Raw genomic sequence first — 20,132 nt, forward strand, 5'->3', positions numbered from 1 at the left:
AACAGCTTCCCTGTAAAATCAATACCGAGCATCACCGTGGGGCAGCCCCAAGCCTACCTGCGCCACGGGCTGAGCCGCGCCTCGGACCCTCCCCCGGCCTGGGTGGGACCCAGGGCACCACAGGCCTTCCGAGTCTCCTGCACTGACCTTCTGCATTAATTAATCCAGTATAATGGGCCTGATGTGGTCCTCAGAGCACCTGGCACCTCCCGCGGTGTCTGTGCCCCGTCCCTGCAGCCCGGCTGCCGTGGCTGTGGCCGCGTTTGTGCCCAGTGAGCGCTCAGCCTGCGGCGCCCGGCCGGGGTAGGCCCAAGGCCGGAGCGCGACCCCGCCCGGGCGGGCGACACCTGAGGGGACACGGCCACAGCCTGCCAGGGCAGCCCCGGGGAACCTACCGAGATTCTCAAGGGTAGCAGAAACCCAAAACACAGCGAGGACCTCGGCACCATGGCAGGTGAGTGCCCCGGCCTCGGGTGGGCGCGGTGCCCCAAGGCTGGGCCAGTCTAGCAGGGCACAGGGCGATTCTGCTGGCTGGATTTGTCCAGAATAAATGTACAAAGCTGGAAACATGGGTATATACCCATGTGGGAACACAAGATTACATGCACATGTAAAAAAAGAGGCTACTATACTGTGCTTTGTTGGGAAAAAGATAAGGGACCTCTCCATCATCTGCTTCTATTTTTTATGGGCTGCAACTGGCAGATGGAGCCAGCCGTGCTGACTGGGCAGGCAGGCAAAAGGCTGTACTGTGAGTCCCAACAGGCTTAAGTATAAATGATGCACCTGCTGCTCAGGTGTCCCTGCAAACTCCCAGGCACAGACATTTAATCTTGTGGGAGACATTCAAGTTGCTCCGCTAAGCAGGGACTTCTGGCTGTCTACATTTCCAAACCAGAGCCTTAAAACTGCTGTTTTCCCCCTAAACCCTTTTATGGTGATAGTCCCAGCCACGGTATTACCCTAGTCCTCAAAAGTCTGAGTGTTTATCTGAAATCAGTAGGAATTGGACAAATAAAGATGGCAGTTGTGTTCTTTAATCACTACAGCCCTTGTGCCTGTATTCCCTCCTTGGATGTGGCATCCCTGACAATCACTGTGGTGTACTGTTGTAATGGCTGACATTCACAAACATGCAGTTACATACTAAATAAAAATCACTCTGAACCATCCTCGATACTTTATTAACTTAAAACATTGTTCTAATAAATATGTACCAAGAAAGTAAGACACTCCATAAAATCTAAATAAGGACATTTACAAACTTGCCAACAAAGTAAAAACATCCTTTTTTTTTTTAACTGAGGTACATGCAGAGTTGTTAAGGCAAATTAAGTAAGTTATACTTTTATAGTAAATCCTGCCCACCTCAGAAAGTTTTTAAAATTAAAAACAAATATACAACTGATGCTATTGAGTAGCTATTTTCCAGTTATTAGAACAAGCCCAGAATGTAGAAGCCAGTAATAGTTCTGAACAAGTCTGTGCTTCCCTGGTGCTCCTGCCCTCCTCAGGCAGGTTCACTTGTTGGATTGGTTTCTAGTTCTAAGGCATAGTTCTGTGCTTTGGCTTTTCCGCTGGTCTTTCAACAAGCTTCCTCCTCCCTAGTGGATGTAGGAAGAAGTAACCCTTCGTGCTTCAAACACACTGGCAGTCAGGCCTTGCACAGAGAGAAATGGCTCAGGGAGGATAAAAAGGATCTCTCTGTAACTGTTAATGCAGCTCCTGATTTGCACCAGAATTAATGAGAGCAGGATCAGACCCAAGCTGGTACCTTTGGTTAAAAACCAGCAAAATGTCAAACTTTGACAGTTCTGATCCTCCAGGTTTTCCTGACAGGAAGCCATCCAAGAGTGAACTCATTCAGCACTGAACTCAACTGGGGCAAGTGCTGATGGCTCTCTGTCATTACCCCATGTAAACACTGTTATATCCATGTTTCCCTGCCAGCTGATTCAAGCTACTGAAAACTTGAAGGGGTTCATCATCACCATAGAAGAAATATTTTCCAGCTTGCAGATATTTGGTAGCTTATCCATCTTTGAAGAATTAGGCTTTATGTGTAAAAGACTTATATTTCAGTGTTATTTCAGAAACAACGAGGAGAAGAGAAAGAGAGAAACCCCATCCTTTACATCCCATCCCCTTTCACAGTCATTCAGGTTGAGCTGTCAAGTCATGGCTCTATTCTCTTCTTTCCTCTTTGAGCTCCTGTTCAGAAGGGTAATGCCAGGTCTGTGTTCAAGACACGGCTTGAGTCCGGCAGGGAAGCCAAGGGAGTCCTGTTCTCATAGTGTTGTAGGTGCTTTCCGTGTTGTAGTTTCGACTCATTTCAGGCCGTGCTGTGTCTCCCGGTGTCTCCGTAAATCCACCTTTCGTTGGAAGCCTTTGCCACACAGATCACAGCCAAAGGGCTTGAAGCCTGTGTGCTTCCGACTGTGGGTGATGAGGTTGGAGCTCTGACTAAAGGCTTTTCCACACACCTGGCACTTGTGAGGCTTCTCACCTGCAAGCAGAAGGTGGGAAAGAGAGAGGCTGTGAAAGAGGCAACGTGCTGCTTACGTGGGACCGCAGCAAATACACACTGGTACTTAAAGCTTATCAAAGAGATTTTTGTGTGATTACCTAAGAAGTCATTCTTACAACAAAACATGCAGTTGGAAGCCCCAGACAGAGCATAAGCTGAGCCTCCACTGCAGCTGAGCAAGCCTGGACTTGGGTGCATGTCCATCACCCCAGTACAGTCCTGGGAGTAGCCTAAAGCACAGAGTGCTCTCAGGACACCACACCTTGTGAATATTTTTGTCTGCATGGCTCTGTGCCATTTTAACTGGCTTTGTGTCCTAGAAACACGAGGAACTCCTGGAAAAGTGATGAATGCCTGACATCGATTACTATACCATCAGCATGAGGGCAGGTGGAATAGGTAGATAGAGGTTGTTAAAACAAATCCAGTGATCTGGGGTCTGTCCCCAAGGGAGGTATGAGGGCCATTAAGTGAATCCTGAAGGGCAGGGTTCATCCAGACACCTGTTCTCTCTGTTCTTCACACTGCAATGCTAGCAGTCAGAGCCCTGAAGTTCTCCTGCAGGCAGATAATGTAAATGGGAATAAATGCAGCCTCTGGAACTTCTACAGAGGAGTCAGTGGCAAAACTCCATGGGAACAGGATCTAAGTATATTTTCATACTGTTTACTATCAAATAACAAATAAAAGGGAACCCAACCACAATACCAAGCCGGATTTTCAGAGTGGCTTTGCACCTGCAGAGCCCACTGCCTTCAGCTGGGAACAACAAACTCTTTGGGTGTTTGAAGATCAGATTCTTAGAATCAAAAAAATAATACAAAATGTGCTGAAGGCTCATTTCACAAGAATATGGTGCATATGAAAGGAATATCTCGTTCAGCTAAGGACCTGCTTTTATATTAGCAGCTTAAAAGCCCAGGCACAGTTTCTGATCTCACAAGAAAATAATCTGACTAATTCAGAATTTGTCTGAAATTCTACTTAATCTAACCTCATTTGAAAAAGTTTCTATGGAAATACTTCTTGTATTACTTTATAAGCTCATTTTCATCCAGCAACCTTCAGTGAAAAATCTTTGTAAAGAACATTTATCATTCACTTGGGTATCACCTAGGAAAGTCACAATCAATTCTCTAAATATTTGCCCTTTTTAGGCTTTACCCTTTGTATCTGCTACTGGCCACTGTCAGAAAAAAGGATTTCAGTCATCTGAACCGTAGGTTTGGTCAGTACGACTGATACTTCATGTCTACAGATTCTTCCTAGTTTCCCTCTACTTCAAGTGAACAGTGCAGGTCTGAAAGGCAAGATACTATTTTAATGATTTCTGATAAACCTGCCTTCTCACTGAATGCTACTTTTGAAACAATTTCATTTGGTGATTCACTTGCACAATATATTAGTTTCCATGTTCATTAGTAACAGTGAAACTTGAGAACTCTGCACCTCTCCTTCCATTCTGTATCAAACTGCAGCCATTTCTCAGAAAGTCCAGGTGGAAGTGCAGACAATCTCTGAACAAATATTTATACTAAGACCTAGGCCCTCCAGTTTAGTGTTTGATCTAGAGGAGGAGACTCCTGTTGTTCCTATTGTAAATTGGAAGATCCTGCAAAAAGCAATGCTGTAATCACATTCACCTGTCATTTTCCCGGGACCTCAGCTGTAAATCAAGGCTACACGAATATAATACTCTACAAATCATCTTACACAAAAGCCCTTTGAATAAACATTGGTGGATCCTATTAAGGGAACACTGATTGGATTGCGAGGATTTTTGTAGGTTATTTTGCAGCTGCTGTTCATTAAACCACATTCAGATCACCCTCCTTTGCCCAAGTACAGCTCAGATAGCACAAACAGCAGTGGGACAGTGAGAAAGCACATAGAAATGTGTGTGCTGTGCCCCCTGAGGAAAAATGGACTGCTGCAGAGAAAGCTCTTCAGAGACCTGCCCTCGTGTTGGGGCTGACACCAGCAGCTGCAGGGCTGACCTGTGTGGATGAAGGTGTGTTTCTTCATATCAGATTTCTGGTGGAACCGCTTCCCACAGTACTGGCACGGATAGGGTCGGGTGTCTGAGTGGATTAGCAGGTGGGTGGACAGAGTAGAAGATCTCTTAAAACTCTTGCCACAGATCTTACAATCAAAGCTGCGTTCCTGCAGAGAGATGAGCCAGACACACACATTACATCACACCAATGACTCCATCAGCAACAAACTGCCCAGCAGCACGAGTGTTGCCCCTTCTGCCTTAGCAAGAACTTACACTTTTCCAGAGAGCTGGACTGGCCTACACAGATGATAACACTGGCTTGATAGCAGTACCACATGATAAAAAAGATAATGCATCCTCTCCTAATGCTGTGCACTACCCAAAATTTCATTGAACAGCTCTTCCTGCTGGCATGAATGGCCAGGTGGGAGCAATGCCAATGGACTGGGCAGAGTCTGCCAACACACTTTATCAGAGGCCTAAGACACACAATCACTCTACTGGGAAGCCCAACAGCTGCAGCACTGTTCAGAGGCCATTTCTCCACTGTACACAAGAAAGTGGGTGCCAAGAGTTGCTTGGATCTCTTCAGAAATCCCTGTGGTAGACTGAGTTCTGGCATGGTAACAACTAACTGCTTTTTTTAGTTCCATTAAAATTCAAGTGGAAGGTATATAGAGCACCTGGGACAAACAGCTTTTCAGCTTACTACTTTAACATGTAAAACCAAATGCATCAAGACCTTACTGTCTCTCATCTCTCCCTCAAACACTCCTCTCCACCAGTTTCTTATACCATATATCATCTCTTCCTTCCATCCTTTAACTTTCATTGCACCTTCCTCTTCCTTCTATGCTTTCACACAATCACCTTCTTTATTTGGCTTTTAATGCATTCTTCCCAAAATGCTGTCCCTTGTATGGACACATTATGCAGTGCTGCTCTTTTCACCACTGTTTGATGGATAATGAGATATCTCCCTTCATTGTGTGCTCTGCTGGTTGCACACTCACTAAAGAGCTTAAAAACATTGCTGTAACTCTATCCTCCAAAAGTCAATCTGAAGAAGGAAGATTTGCCAGGTCAAGTGGGTGGGGAAGGGGAAATATGGCATAGTATCAGCAGGTGGAAAATGTTACAAGTCCTCCTACCAAAATTAACCACCATATTCTTTTGGTGTGTGACTCAGTGTGTCGAGACGGGTGAAGTCAGTGCTCTATACCTGAATGGTCGTTCAGATGTTCCCTGCCCTGACAAAAATGACTACAAACAAGGGAAGACTCACTTCTCCGTGGGAGGGAGGAGAAAGAATGAGGAGTGCTGCATCAGAAGAAAGCACACTGAGTTGCTCTGGCTGTTAAAAAAAAATGCTAACATCTGCATTACAATTTCCAGCTCTGAGAGTGAACATTTATTATTTTCTGTTACTTCTAGAGTGCCAGAAGTGCCCATTGCTTAATACAGATGCATGCGAGGTCTGAAGAATGGAAACAAAGGCTGTGTTCTTTAATTACCTGATTAGCTCCAGTGCAAGTAACTGGCCACCCCTTCCTGATTGTCACCATATTCTTCACCTACAACTGGCCACTGCAGCCCTCACACATTCTCTTCCCCTTCTCAGTTTAGGTCCCTACCTCCTTGCCCTGTATTTGCCTTCGTGGCTTCCCCAGGCACAGAACAGAGCAGCTGGCCCTGGCCCCCAGCCGTCCATCCTGGCAGCATGCCTGCTCTCACCTGCGAGTGCACGGCCTTGTGCTGCTCCAGGCTGACTGCATGGCCGAAGGTCTTGCCACACATGTCACAGGCAAAGGGCCTCGTGCCGCTGTGTGAGCGGCGCACGTGTACCTCAAGGCCATGCGGGGTGGAGAAGACCTGAGGAAAGAGAGTACCCATAGTCAAGTTTGCCAGGGAGAAGGGGCTGGGGGAGAGTCATATCCAATGTGGAAGGAAAGGATCCCTACCTTGCTGCACTTGACACACTTGTAAGAGCCGGTGCTGATGAGCAGTGGACGACACAAGAGGTCAGACTCCACTTTGATGCCACCTGGCCCCTTCTCCTGCTGCAGCCCGGGCTGTGTTTCAGCATAGAGTCCAGGAGCTGCTGCTGGCGGCTGCTCAAACAGCCCCGGAGGAGGGGAGCTGAAGTCACCATAGAGTCCCAGGGAAGAGCTACACTCGGTGCCATAGAGGGCAGGCTCAGAGCCCCGGTCGCAGAAGAGCCCCAGGGCTGAGGTCCGCTCCAGCGTCGGGCAGGGCCTGTAGCTTTGCACAAGGTGCCTGAGCTCGGAGCCACCCAGACTGTTCCACATGTACGGCTTGAAGGGCACCGAGAAAGGGGGTGCTTCATCTAGGGACGGACATACAGATCTCTCTGAGGCTGTGGAAACACAAGGGCATGGGAATTGATGTGCTTCACGATCTAGACACTGTATTGAGGCAGAACAGTCTCAGCACTCAGGCTTACATCCTGAGCCTGACCACTGCACTGCATTTTGAGGCTGCCCTTTCATCTCAGTAGGAGAACATTTTATATTTTATATAGGATCTGAATGTCCAATACTTCCTACTTCCCCAGTGCCCCAGCCAAATTATTTAAAGCCAACACCAGTTTTGTCTGCCCCCATCTCTGGATACCTGGGTGTGTACACACTGATCTGACTAGCAAGACTCTAAACATCTCAGTCTGCAACTTCCTACAGGTTTATCTGCAGCTCCTTGGAAACGTGTACTACTGTGTCCCAAGATGGACATCGAAGCTGACAGTGCACATGTTTAAACTTCCATGGAGATCACACACTCACACATACACATATGCAAATATAACCTTACAGAGGTGCCAGGCAGAGCAAATTTACTGAGATTTACCTGGTCAACAAAATGAAAAAATCGTGTTGCACAATTTAATGCCTAAATTTAGTCTCTCAAATTTATGCACAACTATACTACAACAAAACTATACTACAGCATAACTTAAATAAGTAACATCTTAACATCTGAAGTGCTTGCATGTTGTGCTTCATTTTTTCAGAAAAAGAATTACTCCTCATGTGAAAGAAAATCGTGGTTGTTTCAGATTGCTCTGAGGGTCTCCATATAAAGAAATTGAGTCCACTGAAAACACAGGGATTTGTATAATCATTGGGATGGGCCAGATTAAAACCTGGAGACACAAACCCATTTTCTTAGCAGTTGTAATCAAATTTCCACCAGGGCAACATTAAAATAGCTTCAGCAGGCTCTAAGAGGCTTGCCTTCAGCAGTGGCATCTCACTAATGCAGTGGGCACATGAATCACACTTGGGGGCCCACAGCGCAATCTGATACAATGGCAAGAGCACAGTCTTTGAGAGGAGTGTGTAAAAGCACAACTGCTCAAAGAGCCTCATGGAAGAAAGCACAACTGGGCACAAAACATGAGCCACCAGACCCCAACTGGGTCTGCCAGAGATGCTGATTAATTCTCGAGGTGCACTGCTTTCACTGCTCATCGTAACAGGCACTGGGAGAGTCAAATGTCTCCACTGGACAACAGTTTTAGTGAGCCAAGGAAGAGAGGAATCAGTAACTACTGAAATGCTGATGCCTTCACAAAGATATTGGCATCCCTTGTAACTTGGGCTTCCAGAGTAACCTCCCTTAACAAGAAACATGTCCACTCACAATGGATCTCTTACTTATTCATGTCAGCTCCCATGGCTTTTTCATCCTTTGGCAAACCAAGATAAATGGGGGTGGACTAGGCAAAGAAGGCACGATGTGTTAGGCTATCCATTTGGATAGGCAAATGGTCATTGAGAGGTTACAGAAGGCTGTAAGAAGTGAAGTTTAAATTGAGCTTTGAATGACTTGACTTTTTCCTCTCTTTGACATAATTTCTGATGTTAACAGTCTCAGATTCTTCCACTGAAAGAAATTAGCAATCTTTTGGCTGGAAATATATGCACACATACCAGCTGGGACATTTGACAAGAGTGATGAAATCAAATTAGCTGACATGGTGTTCAGCATGATTTTTCCTGTTCTGCACTGACTGCAAAGTTGTGGTCAGCATCACATCATCTATCTTGTGTCTTTGCAACCAGTTTCAGTGTTGCCATCTCTCACGATTTTATCACAAAATTCAAACATATCTGAAAGTCCCAGCTCTTAAAATGGCATGATTTCATCAGGCCCTCAACTTTGCTTTTGTTTGTTCTTGTTATAACTTTATTTTTTCCTTTTAAAGCCAACTTCTAACTCAAACTGTAAGAAAAGCATGAAAACATAAACCCTCAATATTTCAACACTAGAACTGAATATCCATAAGGTATTACTTACAATCTTGATTTCTGAGCCAGTTCATTGAGTGAGAGGGAAGGCTGACCTGATTTTTGAGCCCTTGGAATTGGCAATACAGTATACAGTGAACATTGCACCACAGATCAGTTTGCATACCATGTTCCTCCCATCACCTCATGTGTTTTGGAGCCCTCTCAAGCACAAATGCAGGGAAGTTCCTCACATTATACTCAAGTTATCCAAGCCCAGTGGCAAAGAAACCTCCAAACCCTGCTGTGCCACGCTGCAGGGCATTTCTGTGTGTGCCTCTTCACAGCATATAGGGCGGAGCAGAGATGAAGAAAAAAATTCTCCCTCATATTCCTAGAAATTCTGTGCAGCCATTAGAGAGACTACTTCTGGGAGGAAAAAAAATCAATGCTTGTTTTTGAAAGCAAAACAAACTCAACCTTAAATGGATGTGAACAGATTGATATGCACAGCAAAGAAAGATTTGAGTATCCTCTTACACAAAACACCACACTTTCTGCACAACTCCATTATACCCAGAAGTCTCCTTCTGCAGCATCACAGACTCATCAGGAGATACTAATACTGCTGCACTGAGCTCCCATGCACCTTCTGTATATGCACATGTGTGTGATTACAGACACATGTAGAAAGTGAGGCTAAATAACATAGTGATTTGCTTTGATGGAGTTAACAGGTATTATGTCTGTATGTTGTATGACCACCTACATCAGCAGCACAGCACTCAAAGACAAAAGTGAAATAAATTCAGCTTTCACTGCACATTGAAGCACAACCTGCACCTATGTTCACTTCCAGATATAAGGGAGTGGTAGTGCCTGGCAAAGCACAAAAATTGTGCCCCATCCAAACACAATTGTAGGAATACAGTCTCTCACCACCGCATCTTGCAGAAGAGACCTGGACACAAATTCTGGCTTCACACCGAATCTGACAAAGCAGCTGGAAGGCAGAGGGGCTGGAGGAGGTGAGCTGTGGTAGAAAGCCAAGCTATCTAATCCTATTGCCACTGCCTTCATCATTAATATAACAGCACCTCTCTCAATGCACTGAGATTCATTTAATAAAACGCTTACCATACCTGGAGTCCCATACTTTCCTGCACCTTCTGTGAATGGGATCAGAGACCCCCAGACTGCCCACCCCATCCCGAAAAATCGTGATCTGAGGACATAATCCTCATTTTGTAAAGTTATTTTCCCTGGACAGCCTGATTCTTGGCTGGAAGCTGATGAATCCCACAGTAAGGGGAGAAAGGAGAAAGAAGGAGGAAATGCAGAACAGACCTGGCAAAATACCTGCTCTATTTTACATCTGTCTTTTTGTCTTTTTGACATCCTGTGAAAATGGTCTGTTTTCTGTGCAGAGATTGTAGTTATTTGGGATCAGAGGAGCAGGAAAATTTCATTAGAACAAAACTTACACGCATTGCTACAGTCTGTACAGAAATATTACCAGAAGAGTAATGCAGCAATGCTGCATTTGGTCTGATGTGTCATTTGCACAGACTGAAAGTGTCGTGTGTCTGATGCTAGACAGCATTTTGAATGTCCTCTCAAAGGAGCTTAGGATTCTTGAAAGAAGATGAGGCTTTAAAAATGCAAATCTACATAATTACAATTAGCCTTTCATATGCAAGGACACTGTAAAGGCGAGGTGGGAAATGGTGGCAAATCCGGACTAAGTATTTGTTTGCTGGCATCTGCTGTTAGTCGGGTCGGTAAAGCTGACACAATTTTTCCTTCATCAAGACAAAAATTGTCCTTTTTTCCAGCTGTTTCTTTTTAATCGAGGCAATAAAAACTGGTTTTGTATATATATATATTTTTCTTTTTAAAATGACGTCATTGTATTTTTAAACGAGATAAGTATTCGTGCCAGGCTGGACACAGCATCTCCCACTGCTCCAACCACATCAAAGGTAGGACAAGGGAGCTAGAGACAGGAGCTGCAGCCATAAGTGTGAGTTTCCTGTATTTGGGGTGTTTAAATCTGACTGTCATTGGTTTTTTTCTTCTCTGGTTTTTACAAATGTGTTTTTAGAAAAGAAAAATAAACAAACATTTTAAAAAATAGCAAAAGAGGGGGGAACGGGGGAAGGGATAGACAGATCTTTTTTATAGGCAAGAGGTAAGAAATAACCTGAAAGGGCGTTAAGAAAAATGTCTAGCAGGTTATACAAAACAAAATCAGCGCTGTTTACAACAGATACATAGATTGCCTGTACTATCTTAAAAGACTTAAAAATTCCATGTAGGAACGACCCTGTAGAATGCTGGGACCTTTTAAATATAACCAGGCTTGCCTCTAACAATTAATCACAAACCAAAAAATCAACACCCGAGTCATTACAACTTTCTTACAGCCTCTCACCCGCTGCTCCCTCAGCAGCAAAATACTGCTGGAAAAGCAACCCGAAAGTGGTAACCCCAAAACGAGTGGAAGGAACAGAGTCTGGAAAATCTGGGGAAAACATAATAATGATTTTAAAAAGGGACAGGCAAATCTGTCCCTTCTACTCGTTTGTGGTGGTGGCGCGTAGCCATGAGATGCCTGCTCCACTGCCCCACGGCACGGCACGGACATGCAGCCGGACCATCGCTGAGCGCTGCTCGCTCCGGTCCTACCTGGCGAGACGGAGGGCGAGGGAGGTCTCCAGAAATCCTCGAACTCGGACACTCTGTCGCAGACACTGCCCTCGCAGCTGGGCGCTGACTCGGAGGTGCCATCGGCAGCCTCGGTAAGATGGGATTCCGGGGAAAAGCGCCCCTGGGAAGGCTCCGGATCGGGCAGGGCGGTGCGGCACAGCTCCGTGTCCTCGGGGATCTTGCTGTCTGCAGGGCAAAGAAGAGGGAACTCCTTAGTGTGGGCTTGTGGTGGGAGCCCAGCTACCTCCCGCGGCGTCCCGCTCCCACCAAGGTTTGATGCCTGACTCTCGCCAAACCGGCATCAGCCCCTCCGGCGTCCCGGGGCCACGAGCACCGGGGCCGTGTCGGGCGGGTAGGCAGTCTCCGAGTGAGCGTGCCTGCGACCGAGGGACTCCTACCTGCACAGATCTGGGCTAGCACCGTCTCCAGCCGCAGGCTGTAGTCCTCGTCGGCGGAGCGAGGCTGGTGGTAGCTGTGCGCTTTCTTGCTCTTCACTAGGAAGGACCTCGGCATGGTGGGGTGCTGTCACGGCCGGCACGGCCGCACTCCCTCTCTAAGCGCCGGGCACGGCGGCGGCGGCGAACGTCACCCCCGAATCTCCAGCGGGGAGGCGGCGGGGAAGCGACCTGCGGGAAGGCGCCGCGCCCGCCGGTGAGGGCCGGGGGCGCCGGCCAGGAGGGGCCGCTCGCCAGGGGCGGCGCGCCAGGTGGCGGCGCGCAGGTGGCTTCGGCCACCGCCCCCGACCCCGCTCGCCTCGCCCCCTCTTCCAGGAGCGCAGATAACTTAGCCTCCAACAGCCCCCAGCCACCGCCTTTTACCCTCCTCCCTTCCACCGTGGTCTTAGGGCCGCCCCGGCCACGCTCCGACGGCCGCTGCCGGATTGCGGGGAACAGGCAGTAACAGCAGCCGGGCACCGTTCTTCGGACGAGCGGGGGCTGAGGGAGCTGTGGGGCGCGGTCGGGTGTTATCCCGTCCGTCCAGGCGGGCGCACCGCGCCTCCGTGTCTGCCCCCGCGCCGGCAGCCACGGCAGAAGCGGCACCAACTAATTTCCCCTCCGAAACAGCTCATCACGTCCCACCGCCCTGGACGGGCTGGCCGCCGCGGGGTTGCTACCGGGACGGGAGGGGGAGTCGTTACAAACCCGACGGCCCAAACCTGGCGCCTGAGAGGCTGTTGCTGTTGGAGGGACTGATTCACCCATCCCGCGCGAACCACGATAACACGAAAACGAACAAAACGGAATCTGTCCTGCAGCCCGCAGCTGTCGGCGCCGCGCCACCTTGCAGCTGCGGGCACGGAAAGCCAGGGCGGGGAAATGAGACGAGGTGGGAAACCTGCGGGAGTCGGGGGGGATCGGGTTAAACAAAACTACCCCGAGCCGACTCCTCGGGGAAAGGCCGAAGAGGTTCATTCGAACCCGTCCAGCACCGGGCCGCCTCTGCCGTTACACTTGACTTTGCAAATAGCGAGTATAATCCACGTTCTTCCTGGGGGTTTAGGGGGGGACTTCATAGAGTTGCAATCGGGGAAGAGAGGGAAGAGGCCCAGCCCGTCAGCTAGGACCCAGGAACTGCCCCGCAGGTGGCGGCACTGGCTGCGCCACAGAGCTCCAGCCGTCGGCGCCCCACAGGGGCAGGGCTGCTAAGCGCTGCTGGGGAGGCGCCGCCCCCTGGCACGGAGCCGGGTGGGAGCTTTGCTGCGCAGACCCACCTGTGGCTGCGTTCATCCTTGAGCAGGGGCTACTGGCCAGCGGGCCCGGAGGGAGGGGGCAAAGAAATCAAAGCGGCCCGATTACGCGTTACCCACCCGCGCCCCGACAGCAACGGCCGCCGCAGCCGTTGGGGGCTCCGGGCACCTCTGCTGCCGCGAGTTTCCCTCCAACAGTCACGCCGCGGAGGCGCCGCCGCCTTCCGAAGGCCGGAGCTGGCCAGGCAGGTGCCGGGCCCGTGGGAAGGCGAGTCCGCAGCCCACCTGGCCGCCTTTCGCCCCGGCTCCCGCTGGCCGCGCCCGCCCGGCGGCCGTCTCTGCGGGGGCGCAGGGCTGGCGCCGGGCCCGGTGGCTCAGGCAGGGCAGGAGAGGCGCGGGGTCCCGGCCGAGAGGAGAGCAGTCGCTGCCGCCCCGGCCCGCCCGCCGGCAGCTGCCCACGCGAGGCGACAGAAGCGAGAGCGCTTACCCATTTGGAGGGTCGAAGGAAGCTGGGCTGAGGACGGGGTATGCGCGGTAGCCTGCCTAGTTTGTATGACTTTAAATTTAGCCTCCCTTTAAGGAGCAATGGTGCCTGAGTTGGCTTTTTTTTTTTTTTTTTTTTTTAACTTTTCTGACTCTCTCAACTCCTTTAGAGCTCGGCCCCCTAAACCACAAATTCCACTTCCTGAGCGTTAGTTAGGAGCTTCTGAAAAAAAAAAAGTTACAAAAAGCGCCAATGCCTCACAAATCAGTAGTGTTTCCCGCCTCTATTTCTCTCTCAGTTTTCCTTAAATGAAAACCTCTTACCGTATTCCACCTCACAGAGCTCGCTGAAGTGACATCGAAGTGTCATGACATTCTGGAATCAAACGTTTCGTTTCTCTCGGGGTTCTGCTCTAGAAATTACACACATCTATCTGAACTATTCTTGGATCCCCTTCGACTTCCGCACTGAGAACAAGTCACAGATTCAAAACACAGATTGACTGTGGCGGGCAGAGGGCAGGGGCTGGGGCAGTCGGCGCTCGCCCTGCCGAGCTCGCTCCGCGCCGCATCCCCTGCCCTTGGCCCGGCGGTGGGGTACACACCTCCGGCCACCATCGGGCCGTGCGCGGCGTTGTAATCGGGGCTAAGGCCGGGCCCTGGGCGACGGAGACCTCTCCTAGACTAGAAATAACTTGTTGTGGAAAATTCTTCTGGGATAAATACGCCCAACGGCGCTGAAAATACCTTAAGACCCAAGCCTAGAGGTTTGCTCATTTCCCTTCGGATTTAGGTAATGGTTAAATATGGAAGGGGTAGGCGAGAGGTGTCGTCCCCCCGTCCCGTTCCCCCCCGCCCCCCTCCAGCTACTGTTGCTTGACAGCGATTCAAATACTAAGGCGAAAGCGGAGAGGAGCCAGGCAAATGGGAAGAGATTGCCCTCCTGGTCTGCATGCCGGTGCTCAGGTGCTAACACGGAGAGGATCCGTAGGGCACGGGCGGCGAGCACGGTAACGGGAATCGCTTCAGGCACCATCCTGACGTAGGTGCCCCTGCGTTGCACAACGGGGAAGCCTGCTCCCTCCTGCAAAAAGGAAAAGGTTCGCCTTGCTTTATTTATGCACGATCCCAAAATACAGGTCTGATCTCGGATTTCTAATGCAGCCAGGAAGTCAGGCTCGGGTCTTCAGTATCTTTCTGAGGTGGTTCTGGGCTTCGCTCTCAGACATCTCAGGCCATAGGTGACTGTAGGGTCGCCTAAAGTGCGACCCTGCAGTGAGTGAATCGAGGTTTAACTCCATTTCCCGTTCAGAAAGGACTGAGACTAAAGTCGGACATGACAGAAGCAAACTTCAGCCTCCCTCACGCTCAGGAGTAAGCTGGCTTTGAGACCAGATGCTTTTTGTTTTTCACCAACAGCCCCGAAACATTTACAGAAAGTTAGCTAGTCGGTGCCTGTGAGCCCCTACGGTTCATAGGACTAGCCTGACTTCCCAAAATCTAGCTAAGCAAGCGAACACCACTTCAAGTGAAACTGTCCAATTACTGTGACACAAAAGGAAGCTGAAGAACACGACTGATACCTTCATTTTTGCCGGTGCTGGGCACAGCAGTTTTACTTACGGCATCTGTGTAACGCGGTCGCCTTGCTGCAGCTTAGGTTGATTACTCCGAAAATCATTGACGCCTTCAGCTTCAAGAATCAGTGATGGAATTAGTGGAATTAACTAGATTATAACAACTAGGTGTTATTTCGTGTGTGCGTCTTCGTTCACTCACTGTTACTTTTTGCAAAACACTCTTTCTCGTTTGCCCCAGAAATGGGATGATAAATTCATGCCCTTTCGTTTACCTTGCCACACGCCGCTTTGACTGTGTAGTGAAAGCACCAGAACACATTAAATTAGTAGTAATGCTCATAAATAATTGTGACCTGGTTACAGGAAAGTACACATTCGTCTTTATACATCTGAATTCAAAATGTGTACAGGTGCTGCTGTGGGCTGTAAGGCGTAGTGATCGCCGTTCGGAGGGTGCTTTTCGGGAAGCGGGATGGGCTGCCGGGCGCCGAGCGGCTCGGCTCGGACTGTGCTGCGGGAGGTACCGTGCTGAGCCTCTCGTTCTCAGCCCACCTGCCGACGCCCCTCTCTCACCTACTGCTTCCTAATCAGATTAAACCCCTTCAGCAGAAAGAAATAAATCAAACGAACGAACAAAGCAAATGCTAAATCCAGTGTATAATTTCTCGTTTGAGGATGGGTGCTGCACGGGCACCGGGAACGGACTTCCGGCTCCTGGGGTATCAGCTTTCTCTAACGATTAGAGGAGAAATGGTACAAAACTGGCTGTGTGTCGTGTTTTGCAAAACTAGTTCGTGCCTGAAGTACATCCTTTGCCTTCTCGGATCTCGGCGGGACGGGCGGTTTGTTTCACCCCGCCGTGAGGACGGGGTAAGCGGGACGCGGGCGCTGCCCACCGAGGGGTGCCGGGGATGACCCGAGGCTGCGAGAGAAGTCGTCTTTAGCTCTGTCACCAGAAGGTGCGCGGGCTGCGGGTCATGGCACGGGCCGGCGGTAGCGGGGGCCGTCGGGTTGGCACAGCTCTGCCCGCGGGGCCCTCAGCACCGGCGGTAGCGGGCCCGTAGGGTTGGCACAGCTCTGCTCGCGGGGCCCTCAGCACCGGCGGTAGCGGGCCCGTAGGGTTGGCACAGCTCTGCCCGCGGGGCCCTCAGCACCGGCGGTAGCGGGCCCGCAGGGTTGGCACAGCCCGCTCTGCCCGCGGGGCCCTCAGCACCGGCGGTAGCGCGCCCGCAGGGTTGGCACAGCTCTGCCCGCGGGGCCCTCAGCACCGGCGGTAGCGGGCCCGCAGGGTTGGCACAGCTCTGCCCGCGGGGCCCTCAGCGCCGGCGGTAGCGGGGGCCGCAGGGCTGGCACAGCTCTGCCCGCGGGGCCCGGGCACGCGCGCGGGCTGCTGCGTCACGTGCCCGCGGGCGGTGGCACGAGGCCGGAGAGGCCAGAAGCCGCCCCGCGCGCTCGGGCCTGAGGGGAGCCCTCAGCGCGGCCTCCTGCGGCCATCGAGCCCTCCTGCGGCCATCGTCCTCTCCTACAGCCATCGTCCTCTCCTCAGGCCATCGTCCTCTCCTACAGCCATCATCCCCTCCTGCAGCCATCGTCCCCTCCTGCGGCCATCGTCCTCTCCTCAGGCCATCGTCCCCTCCTGCGGCCATCGTCCTCTCCTCAGGCCATCGTCCCCGGGCTCTTCCCACCCCCCGAGGAGCTGCTACCTGCAGTGTCAGGACACCGAACAGAGGTGAAGGGGTCCAGCTTTTATCAGTTTTATAGTGTGATCTGTGTGCCGCAGCTCAATAACCATTGAGATGGTCTCGCGTGTGCTGTGTCGAGCGGTGTGACAGTGCCAAGTGTTCTGTCGTCCAGCGTGGAAAAGCCGTAATCCAAGCCCAGGGTTGGCACAGTGATGGGACGTTCATGGGAAATGTAGAGCTGAGTTTTAACGAAGTTACTCTAATGCTTCTCTCAAAGGGAGTGTGGTATTCAAAGTTAAACATAAAAAACTTGGTAAGATGCAGTTTAATGCAGTGGCACATGATCATTGCACCGTAGTGACAAGAATGGGGAAGAAATATCTAAAAGAAGGGGTTTAAAGTAGGGTGGGATTGTGCTATAGTCGTGTTTAAGATTGAAGAGCTACTCAGTGTAATTCACTGCACGGTTTACAGTAGCTGCCTGGTATCAGCATTAGAGCTAAAACAACATCAGATAAGGCACCAAAGGTGACAAGCTGGAGGTGAGATCTTTGTGTTCAGAAGTGATGAGACACTTTGCGACAGGAGGGAGGATTTGAAGAACAGGATTTGACAGGTTAGCTACTTGGTACCGAGAGGAGGAGAAGCAGTTTCCTGTGGGGGGGGGGAGTCAGGAGAAGGCCTCAAAAAGGGTGATGCTGTGGGGAATTTATACCCATTTTAAGTGCTAAAACTTGGGATCACAGTTATGCAGAACAGTTCCACTATGAAAAGCTGCTAGAACTTGTAGAACTGTACACTCTGTTGGGGGGTGTGGTTTTACCTTTTTTTTTTTTTTTAATTACTTTTAACATGCTGCTTATTATTGATTTTTTTTCTCCCAGCATCATGTAAATACATTCTCCATGGTTCCTCCTTGTGGGATAAACACACGTTGTAAATATGTCAGAAATTAATCAGTTATTTGATTGCAGTTTTTTGATTGCTGGGGACACCAAAGCAATTTCTTCTGCTCCTGGATCAGATGCGAAAATGATCACTGTGAGCACAAACTGGAAAGGGAAAGTGAAGGTAGGCTGTGGTGTTGAGGGGGCTGGGATGAAAAGGGGGATTCCAGCTTTGGGAAGGAGTGGACTCAGAATGTACCTCCATTAAGAACAGAAAAAAGTTGAACCAATTGTTATAGAACATAGGCTATGCAAAATGTTCTCGTAGGAATTCTAGTTCTCATAGTGAGGCATTAGAAATTTCAGTCACTTGTGCAGTACTATGCAATTTGAAGAGTATGCCACATTGCTTTTGTTTTTCATAACTGGGAAATAAGGTATTAGTTCCTGGAAAATGAGAGCTGTAAGCAGTTGTATCTTAGTGCCCAGGCATGAGTAGGCATACGTTATTAGCATATTTATTCTGAAGCTGAAACTTCATGCTATGTTGAGGTTATACTGAAAGTCAATTTACTGTGTACTTTCCATCATTCAGAATTTCTGGTTCTGTTGCCTACTGTGTAAATGCATTTTACTGATTTTTCTTATGTCTTGGACTAGTTTGTAAACAAAAACCCAAACCAAACCACCACCACCAAAAAAACCCCACAAAAAACCTCCCAAAACCAACAAGCCACCCCTCAAAAAAACCAACCAAAAAACTCCATCAGCAGGTAAAACCCTCAGAGAATATGTACTGATAAGGGTATTTCATAGAACAAAAATGTTCTTCCTTAAATCTAGAAATCCACTAGTTATCCATAGCTTTCATCTTCCTTCTTCATACAGAGTTAGTAGCTGGTGCATGATTGCACTTAACATTGTAGTTTCCATATAGATTGCACTAACTTCTATCTTATAAGTCGATTTTTAAAATTTTAATGGCTTTCCTAGGGGATTGGCATTATCTCTACCTTCCCCCCAGGGTGAATTACATTATTTGGAGCCTCTACAGGGAGGGGAATTAACAACATATCATGTATAAAATGTGAATATTTTTATGTTAACATATCTTTAGGTCATTCTAGCTTAAGTATTAAGCATCAAGTTTCACAAACACTGTCTGTGATAGCAAACAGTGAGGATATTAACACCCCAGAAAAACATGCAGTTCCGTGTTGCAGTTCCACAAGAGGGTTCAGTACTGATCAAGTTCAACAGCAGGATGTACAAAGTGGTTTTGATAAATTATGCAAACTCCAGTGTGAATGCTTCTTTTAATCCTTTTTGTAGTCATGTATTTTAGTTAATATAGAAATTGCACATACAGTTAGAAATTGAATTTAGTGGAAGATAGTATTTTGTGGATGTGTATATAGATGTTGTCTGCTTTTTGTTAAGAAACAAACAACAAAGAAACCTGACTGAAGTGGACAAACAGTTGTTGAGCTGTGAATGCAATACACGTTTCTTAACTGCACAGATGTACTTTCTCCCAACTAGTCACGTTACAATTTTTTCATAAATGTTACAAACTCCTAACACATGAAATGAAATTACTTAAAAGAGGTCTAATGGTAAATGCTTTTAGTACCTAAAATATTCACTCCTCTAGTGAGGAGAAATAAGAAAATGTAAATGTTGAGGATTCGCTGATTAGCAAAGACACTTGATTATCAGACTGGGGAAATGAGAACCATTTTCACTACCAAACATAAAATGTAATTTGCACAGAAACTCCACATAGAGCAGGGCCTGAGGAGAGTTCTCTGTTCCACCTGTTTTCTCAGCTGTAGCACTTGCATATTCAGGAATCTGAATTTTCATGTTACATGCTTTTTACGTTATGCTTTTAGTATTCATGTTGAGCTTTCTGGATGCAAGAGCAAATCTAAGCAAATAGTAATGTTTGTTAGAAGGTCATGAAAGGAAGGTCATGGTGTGTAGCATAGTTAGTATGTTTTATTTATTGACACATATATTGTCTATTATGTTAATGATTTATCATTATTCTGATGTATATTCAAATTATAATATACATACGCAAAGAGATTAGTGTCCTTTATTTGCCAGAAGAGTTGGAGAAAAGGCAGGATGATCCTGAAGAGCCTATCCTGGGCTGTCTTTCTAGGATAGTGTGTGTATAATCAAGTCTGAAACTGCAGTATGTTCAGCGATTCACTTGTATTTACTAGAAGAGATACTGGATAAGGACTTTTGCATATTTTTATTTACGCTGTTATTCAGTATCAGTATTTATTCTATTTGTATCCTTAAAACCGCAAAAGTGCA

General features: G+C 48.5%; 1 protein-coding gene across 1 annotated transcript; it reads right to left on the bottom strand.

The window, feature by feature from the left end:
- Positions 1-1,163: 1,163 nt before the first annotated feature.
- Positions 1,164-13,763, bottom strand: GFI1 (growth factor independent 1 transcriptional repressor). Its single transcript, XM_066325207.1, has 7 exons — positions 13,657-13,763; positions 11,881-12,108; positions 11,462-11,668; positions 6,488-6,903; positions 6,261-6,398; positions 4,525-4,690; positions 1,164-2,506 (listed from the first exon to the last, which is right to left on the bottom strand). The coding sequence occupies exons 2-7, from the start codon at positions 11,993-11,995 to the stop codon at positions 2,328-2,330; spliced, it is 1,221 nt and encodes a 406-aa protein (XP_066181304.1). The 5' UTR covers positions 11,996-12,108; positions 13,657-13,763; the 3' UTR covers positions 1,164-2,327.
- Positions 13,764-20,132: the final 6,369 nt, after the last annotated feature.

The sequence above is a fragment of the Sylvia atricapilla genome, chromosome 9 (genome assembly GCF_009819655.1).
Source record: "Sylvia atricapilla isolate bSylAtr1 chromosome 9, bSylAtr1.pri, whole genome shotgun sequence".
Lineage (NCBI taxonomy): Eukaryota > Metazoa > Chordata > Aves > Passeriformes > Sylviidae > Sylvia > Sylvia atricapilla.

Coding starts and splice junctions, on each gene's coding strand:
- GFI1 (XM_066325207.1), bottom strand. CDS start 11,995: ATGCCGAGGTCCTTCCTAGTGAAGAGCAAGAAAGCGCACAGCTACCAC. Junction 6,904..11,461: donor CTCGCCCTCCGTCTCGCCAG/GTAGGACCGGAG, acceptor GTGTTTCCACAG/CCTCAGAGAGATCTGTATGT. Junction 4,691..6,260: donor ACAAGGCCGTGCACTCGCAG/GTGAGAGCAGGC, acceptor ATCTCTCTGCAG/GAACGCAGCTTTGATTGTAA.